Source organism: Varroa destructor, unplaced genomic scaffold (assembly GCF_002443255.2).
Source record: "Varroa destructor unplaced genomic scaffold, Vdes_3.0 BEIS01000007.1, whole genome shotgun sequence".
Classification (NCBI taxonomy): domain Eukaryota; kingdom Metazoa; phylum Arthropoda; class Arachnida; order Mesostigmata; family Varroidae; genus Varroa; species Varroa destructor.
In genome coordinates this window covers 12,000,090-12,008,563 of record NW_019211460.1, presented here as the reverse complement: position 1 = coordinate 12,008,563, position 8,474 = coordinate 12,000,090, and the positions used below count along the sequence as shown (strand labels likewise).

General features: G+C 39.2%; 1 protein-coding gene across 5 annotated transcripts in view; it reads right to left on the bottom strand.

The window, feature by feature from the left end:
* Nucleotides 1–8,471, bottom strand: part of mop (tyrosine-protein phosphatase non-receptor type protein myopic) — a 15,675-nt gene extending 7,204 nt beyond the window's left edge. For 2 of the 5 annotated variants that reach the window (XM_022814604.2, XM_022814609.2), the window contains exons 1-10: nt 7,374–8,471; nt 5,237–5,311; nt 4,671–4,815; nt 4,309–4,499; nt 3,863–3,982; nt 2,755–2,871; nt 2,258–2,435; nt 1,992–2,125; nt 1,537–1,722; nt 1,261–1,410 (exon numbers count right to left, since the gene is read on the bottom strand). In XM_022814604.2, coding sequence (XP_022670339.1) covers nt 1,261–1,410; nt 1,537–1,722; nt 1,992–2,125; nt 2,258–2,435; nt 2,755–2,871; nt 3,863–3,982; nt 4,309–4,499; nt 4,671–4,815; nt 5,237–5,311; nt 7,374–7,460 — 1,383 coding nt within the window. In that variant the 5' untranslated portion in view covers nt 7,461–8,471. The remainder of the gene's footprint in view (nt 1–1,260; nt 1,411–1,536; nt 1,723–1,991; nt 2,126–2,257; nt 2,436–2,754; nt 2,872–3,862; nt 3,983–4,308; nt 4,500–4,670; nt 4,816–5,236; nt 5,312–7,373) is intronic. The other 3 variants (XM_022814605.2, XM_022814606.2, XM_086974372.1) reach the window with 3 other exon arrangements.
* Nucleotides 8,472–8,474: the final 3 nt, after the last annotated feature.

Genomic DNA, 8,474 nt, shown 5'->3' with positions numbered 1-8,474 from the left:
TATATATATATAAAATATTTTCAGTTTCGTTTTAATCTTCCGTTTTTACTATTGAAAAGTACAATTTACAAAAATCAAATAGCATGGGATTTATGCCTGTAACTAGAAGAATTGCTCAAAACTGGTTAATGAAGTTAAAAAATGGCACCGAGGTCGATGAGGACCAACCGATGGCATTTTTGAAAAAGCCGACAATTTATTAATTGGAATGGCATTGCAAGATATGCTTAAGCCCAGAGTTAAGCAGATCTCTTTCCCAAGAAGACGATGGTCTGCGTTTGATGGGACAATAAAGCGCTAAGAAATGCTCGAGAAGAACAGGATGTCCGAGAAAAACCCGTAAATGGCCTACTTGCATTGAGTACGTAAACAGAAGAAGTCCCAGAAAAAAGGCAAGTCCTTTTCTATAACAATACCTGGCCGCACATAACGAAGACTTTGACAGCCACCCTGCAAGAACATGAATCGAAAGTTCTTCTGCAGTCACCACATACTTTAAACTTCGCTCTGACGGATTATAATTTCTTCCGAGCAGTGGCTAGTGAAATTAGTCTACGTTTTACAATAAACAGAGTTTCGGGACCTTGCTGGACTAGTTTTTTTTAATATCGTACTTTGAAAATTCTGTCGTGAGAGAACAAGCAAACTGGAGGAACAGAGGGGAATCGTAAGTAGTGACAGTGACTATATACTAATCTTTTGTGGAAAACGCAGTTTTTTTGTTGGATGAAAACTCTAGAATTATTTATATTCCAAATTAACAGTCAAAAAACATTCAAGGGGCTGATCATGAACAATGAACTGTGTGACAAACGCGTCTCCAACTGAGAGGAACGTAATTAAGCATAATCACATTTGTCACCCTTACTAAGAAGCATCGTGTTGAAAGGTTCTTGATACCATGATACAAGCTATGTAAATGCTACACTCTCAGCATATCTAAGCGGTCTCTCTAAAAAACATCACCTCTCGTAACTCTAAGGCTACGAGGAAAAATAATTTGCTTATCTATTTTCCATTAAAACTATTGTGACACTAACTTGATGACAGGCTTTTTTTTGGGATAGCTATGGGATTTAGATGACAAAATATGTTGACGAAAAAAAAAGTTACAATTTTTATGAAAAAACAAAGCGATAATTTATCCTTTCGATTAGACTTATGTAATATATCATTCGTACTTAGATGCATATCTTAGAATGAAACTATTGTTTTATAATAATAACTCGATCACGCTGGAAGACATGTTATTTCGTATACCTGAGCGTCCGCCTCCTGCAGCAATATCGCTATATCCTCGGCCATTTTGTGTAGTCGTGCTAACTGATTATTTAAATCTGAAACAGCCGTTCGTCGCGTGTGAAAACGTGCACAAGACTCGATCACGTCGGGTGGAAGCGATGGCTTGACCTGCAAATAAAAATGATGATAAAACAGAAGTTGTTGTAGGATCGACTAGAGATTTTATTACACCCGCAAATGCATTCTTTCAACAGAACGTATTAGCCCAAACCATAAAAAGTGGATAACACTAACAAGTATGGCTTTGAGCGTATTATGATCCATGCTGAGATTACTTTCATAAGCAGCCAATTCTGCATTTTTGTCTTCCACGTTATCGGAGATCCTTCGCAAAATTTGCGCCTTTTTTTCAGAGTAGATCGAAGACGCTTCATGAGCGCCCATAGGAATTAGTGATGCAAATAGATCAGGTCCAGAAATCTGCAATAAAACATGTTTAAAAGCAGCGTACATTATGTTTGTAAGGTGAGCACACGGTTTTCGGCTTATTACTAAGGTGCGCATGTCTATGCATTTTTCATGTGATTTGCGAATTTAAATTTAATGAAATTTTATGAAACATTTTCATGTTCATTCAGCAACTTTTCGACACTTTAAATGAATATTATTGCGCCAGACCTGGGCCAGAAATAAGTTTGTTTCGGATGATTATTTTTCATTTGTTACAACGTAAAATAAAAGATCGTTACCTCGGGATCACAGGGATCAAATGGGATTCCTTTAACGAGGACAGCACCTTTCACCTCAGGAAGACTTTCGGCCGCTGGCACTTTATCGTGGTACACGAAGTCATTCTCTTTTTCAGCGGCGTTTAGTTTGCCCCCTATGTCCGACATAAGAACAGCATTTACTCTTCCGCGCAAGTCTTGCATTAACTAATTCTTCCCCAAACCGCTATTATTTTTTGAACACCAAAGAACATAAATTTGAGACAATTAGGAAAATGGAAGCTCACCGATGACATCCACTGTGAAAGAAAGCATATCGTCGATGCTGAGGTCTCTGGCTGCATGCAAGGCATCTGTGAGTAGTCGCATAGCGTCTCTGTACCACGCCACCCGAAGCCCGTAGGCTCTTTCCTCTTCTGCGCCCATACCCATATGCAATGCTGCCACCGCCCCATAATACGAAGCCTAAGTGATTACATATCATACAATGATTTCAAGTCAAAAAGGTTTTACAACTAACGCTACTACTGATAGATGATACCGTGGTAATGTGCTTGCTTACTAAATTTCGGGATACGTGAAATCGTCTAGGTTCGAAGCTGAGCACCTGTAACAACGCTTAACAGCACTACTGAACGTAAAATTCTGAACAACTATAACTAACAGATTCTTTTTATATATGTGTATATATCTACCTAGTTAAATAACAGGAAGTGCGAAAAAAAAGGTCTGAGAGATAATCATACTGGAAGCACGCACATATAAGTGGCTGTGATCGACTCACATTCATTTTGCAGATCCGCCTCCACTGGAGATAAATCTTTGACCCGACAATTTGCTTGATGTCAGCCGTTAAATGGTTCATTGCCTTCCCATAGAAGTCCACGATTTGTGCAGCAATCTGAAGTGCAATTATTCCTGGATCTTTAAGTATAAAAAGCTCGCTAAACGAGTATGATCATTGTTCTCACTGTACGTTCTAGATCATTATTTTTATTTATGTACGAATTCTTTGAAATGACACGATGGAAATGAAGTCAAGTTAGAGCTCAAGCTGCTGAAACTGTAGACCCATTTAGAAGTTAGGATCGTCAAAAAAAATATTTTTGATGGTGTTGATCATAACCTTTATATCCTCATAGTACCTTGTACACCATGAGCTCGCGAGGTGCTAAGGGGAACTTCCCTTGAGTAATGTAGATGTTTGGAAAAATTTCGATTTCATTTTATTTAAGTTCAAATTTTAAAAAACAACATTTTCGATTTCAACTACCTTTTTTCAAGAAGATTATGCCTAATCTTTTTTATGTCTATTTACTTTATGTCTAAGAAGTCGCATTAGAACTCGTTCTATTGGATGTATTCACCGTCTACATTCAAATTTCTTAATGAGATACCCGCTTTTAAGATATTATTTATAATACATTTGTTATTTGTGTCCGGATTATTGCACAATTGTTCAGAAGACCCTTCGGAGGCATAGATATCCGGGTGTGTAGGCTCAATATGCAATGCTATCCAGTAGCTCGGCGGGCCTCCGCAAAATCTCAGTTGTTCTGAGAGAATGCAACTACTGACAATTGGCTGGTTTAACCAGAATATCGAGAGTTCTTTCTTGTTTCACCCTCCTAAAGCCTTTAACAGTAGCTCGTTGTCGGCGACAACCGAATGCACCTGAAATCCTACTGAATTCCAGGTTATCATGCGCGTATTACTTGGAGAAGTGCCTGCAAGCAACGCGTGATGCCAAATGTTCACGTCCCGCCGCCGAACGTTCGCCTGTAGTTCTATTGCACTATAGTGTTTGGACTCTCGTATCAATCCATGGAGTGCTACCTACAAAGTAAAAAGGACATTGCGAAAAGGCAGGCAAATGCTTTGTTCTACAGTACCTTTGCTGAGATAGTAGGCTTTCGGTTGTCGAGCAGAGATTTCTCCAGGATGCATTCCTGCGACTGGCCCAGCATTACAAGCGAATAGAATGTAAGAAGGTCGTGTGACAGGTCGCAACCCTGGAAACAAAGAGCCAGTACAATTTTTTTATGAAATCACTTATCTACGCGATTCACAATGAGGCGAGTCAGATATAGCACAAAAAATATATGTGACATCTATGTTAGGTCAATTTTATTCTAATGTGTTAGGGAATTTTAAATTATTATCTGAACCTAAAACAGCAATGATCCTAAAACTTCCCTCCATGATTATACTTTTTATTACAAAACTACATTAAACATGCACCTAAGTAAGAACCAATCCGGTCATACATCCTACTATCAAGTTGTCAACAATTGATTTCCTGAAATTCAATAGAAATAAGCCTTGAACACTGGCTGACCTTTGGTTGAGGGTACGAATCTCGATTGTGCTGAAATGCCCAAGCCGCCATTTGAAAATGAGCGCAAGCACTTTTCATTCCCTCAGCGCCTGTACGATCCTCGAGAGCTCCCAGCTGGGAATGGAGCGCGCCGATATTGTAGAGGATTGAGGACAATTCATATTTCACATCTGCTATATTAAACGCACGACCTATCGAACATGTGTCGCATAGATCAAAAATAAGATTTGTTGGTTAACTTCCTTCTCGAACTGTTATTAATAATAGTCGGCTATACAATTTTCCTGGAAAATATAATTTGTCAATACAACTATAGTTGAAAGTTTTCTTGTTAATGCTTAAAAACAAATAGGGTAAGTTACCTGAATAGAGATCTGTCCACATAAAAGCAACACAAGCAGCCCCGTCGTCTGTCATCGGGAACCGATTTTGTAGCGATCGGAGTTGCGAGTAGTATCGCTTCAGAACGGTTACACCGGCGACGTCCTTCGATGCTGAACATGCCGCCTAAACAGTGCACACGGGACGCCTTGTAATAACTGCGCAGGGTTTAGATCAACCTGACTAAAATTTGAGTTCATTTGCTTAATTGAGCTGGATAATAATGTAGCAAGTTAGCATAGTATGTTTTATCACTTCACCCGAAACCTTTAATATTTGATAGATTCGAGGGAGATTTTAGCGTGTAGCCCGACGGCGCAAGCTGCTTATTTGGATATTTCATTCTGTCGATCGTGTAGAAAAATATACTTGTGACATTACGAATACAACTTTATTACTTTAGAAAAATCAACGATCTCACTCTCAGTGTTCTCATGAGCCCAAAACGAGAGGTCGTCTTTCGAAGCAGGTAAATTATAAAGATGAAATAATTATAATAGCTTTTATGAGAAAAAAAACAGAATATTACAAAAGGAACAAGGCATACCACGCGCAGCTGTTCCATATCGTGAATTGCCTTTGAAAAATTAGAAGGATCTTCATTGTAGAAACCGGCAATGAACTGAAATAAAGAATTGCAAAGTTGTTGGTTAATTCATAACTAACGTCTTTGAAAATTATATTTCTTAAAAACGCAGATCTGCACTGACTGCGAATGAAGCCTGTACATAGAGCTTCGATGGGCTAACGGAATGAATCATTTTAAATGAGCTAATATATTGTACAATTGTACCCATCACATAATTTTTGTTTCCAAGATTTTAGGGATTTTATTGTATGAGTGAAAGCTGGTTTAAAAATACAGGCGAGCCTATTTAAATTGTCACTTTTTGACATTTTCATTTTAAAAATGGTTTTAAACGGAAACAAATGCATGGTTCATAAATATGCAGTTTTTTCAAGCAGGGCATCTTTGACGGACGCGTCTGTCAAATTCAATCGCTAACGCTTTAATCATCGCTTCCGTTCGAAGCCTCAACCGCTCCCATGCCAGTTTTAAAACAAAAAAAAAAAAAAGGTTGTTCTAAAATATTGTTTTTTTAACTAGACGGTTTTAAAGTCATATATCTCTGATAATATGAGTCGCGTTACTGTGACGAAAAAGTTGAGATTCGGCAGTAGTTGATGTGTTAAAATTGTTGGAATCAGACTCGGGATGAAGTGTTTTGAAGATGACTGAAATTCCTGTGACAATGAACCATAGTTTGTGATCTTATCACGATAAAGGTACAGATGCTGCCTATGTCCGCGGAAAATATGAGTTGTTTATGGTCAAGGCGTATTACGACAAGAAAGGACCAAAGATGATTTTGTCGCTTTCGTTTTGAAAATGTACATGTGAAGAATGAATTTTGCAAAAATTTGATGAAATATTGCAAAAGCTGAGCAAGACTAACCCGTTACTAGCCGTCACATAAGCTAAAGAAGTAGATCACCAAAACATTAAAAAAGAATAAACCGGAACTAGTCAACAGAAAAGGCATCATCTGGTTCGGTTTCTGAACTCTGTTAATACTGTTAGTTTAGTTTCAATAGAGCAATACAGGAAGTCATTTGTCACAGTGTTTCACTTAGAAACCATAAAATTCTACCCTGATATGAATTACGGTGTTAGCGGAAAAGTGGCTGAAGCTGATTGATCATAAACGTACATATTTAGTCTTTAAGAGTCTCGGACAGTTTGAGACCTTACATTGTACATCTGGAAGAGAGTTGGCATAGTGAGACATAGTGTTTGTAAATACGAGTGTATTATAGTATAGTGACATTACATGCAACTCCAGCGCAGTTCAGAAATAATCGTTTTATTAATAAGAGCAGTGTCAAAATGTTTCGAAAGTTACCGTAAAAGTTACTTATACGATATTCCCCTCTTCTTCCGGTTGTGTCGATATCTGACCTTTCTTTTTATATCTATACTGAACCTGTGGATGTTTTTGAAGCTTCTTTTAAGAACTGTGCCAAGCAAATACACCTTGCAAGCATCGGGTAACATTTTTCGAATAATGTAACTTGAGTAGAACGGAAAAGTGAATTTGAGTTGTCAATACGTAAATGAATTTCATCAAATAGGTACGTCACGACGGTACAATTAAAAAAAAACTAACCATCTAGAGACGTTAACAAAGCGTCGCAACCAGATGGAGTTTGTTTCTAAATGTATGAAACATATGATGCAAAACGTTACCGTTTAAAAAACGAACAAAGATTTCTTGGTTAGCATTGATCGTACAACGACGTCCTAACTCAACGTTTATTGCAACGATAATAAAAATGAAAGTAACAAAAAAAGCGTAGATTACGCACTATATGGTTACGCTTGCGAATATTGCCGCATTTGAGGAGCAGTAAAAGTACAACCGATATTTATGATTACCCCCCGAAGCGAAAACCTAGTGCATTTCAGATTGGCTAAGTGATACACTATCGGTTGCTAGGTGCACTGCCCACACCCGTGGATGCTTGTAGTGTAGTTGAGTCACGCCGTCTACGTTAAATGCGTTAGAATTATGACGTCAGAGTTCGTCGTCGCAGTGTCGATACCAAAATAAACCTTTTCTGCCTAGTTGTTACGTAACCCTTTGCGGCGTGCCCTGTCAAAGCATCTAGTATTTAGTACTCACTTTCTTCAGTGGATGACTAAACTCGGCCGGTTTGGGGCTATGTTTAAGCTCAAAGCAAAGCATTTGCAGTCGCGGAGCGGCCTCCATCTTCAACTAATGCTCTCGTTGAATTGTCACACTGTCGCCCTCAGCTGCTGCGTGCTGTCAGAGATATCATATAACAAAATGCGACGATTTTATAGTCAACGTTGCGACGATGTGATGTGGAAGATCTATGACGTTCCGGTGGGACGCAGCTTTCTCCGTGATGCCTGGATGTTTGCTTTTATCCACAATAATGTCGACAAACCCACAATTGCCGGTCAATGGAAAATTACTTTTCCCCTAGACATTTAGATGGGACGAAGTGTGTGTTAAGTACATACATTACATAGGGATTCTATTTAACTGCACGGATACGTCACGCACTGAACAGAATAATTCAACGACACTGCTTGGAGATTGCCAGATGTTCACACGCGCTATTTTTTTCGAAGGGTCTTTTTTACAGGGCAGTACATATTTGGCACTGCAGAGTCCGCTTGTCATTGAATGTGTTCACCAGAGTGACAAAAATTCAGTAGCTGTTTTTTTTTTTAGGGGGTTCAAGTGAGAGCTCTGTACAACTGTTGCTAGGGGCAATTTCATGCATGATATGTCGGTGAAGTATTTGCAAGTGGACACTAAGATCCCTTCACCGAACCTGTATGTTGCCTACTGTTATCCCTCAATTAACTATACGATGATCCAATGGCGATACTTCATTCACTCACTACTTAGCCAGTCGAAACGGGACGACGACAGCAGTCGCTTGTGCTGTTCTTTGTCTATCCGTTCCCAATTCTCTTTCACCAATCGGCAACTATTGCTAGGCTTGCTTCCAGCGTTAATATCACATCCACACAGTGGTTGACAGCGACCGAGGCCACATAGGCCGCTTCGCCCAGCTGCCCAGTCACACACAGAGACACTGTACAGGCCGTTTATCTATGCATCGTCGATAGCTGACAACTCTCGGCTGGCTCGCCCGTTAGATAGTGACTGTAGTCTTTCCCAGAACAGCTGTAAAAAGCTTGTGTGTCGATGATAGTACAACTGCCCTCTCCTGAATGGGCGATTGCT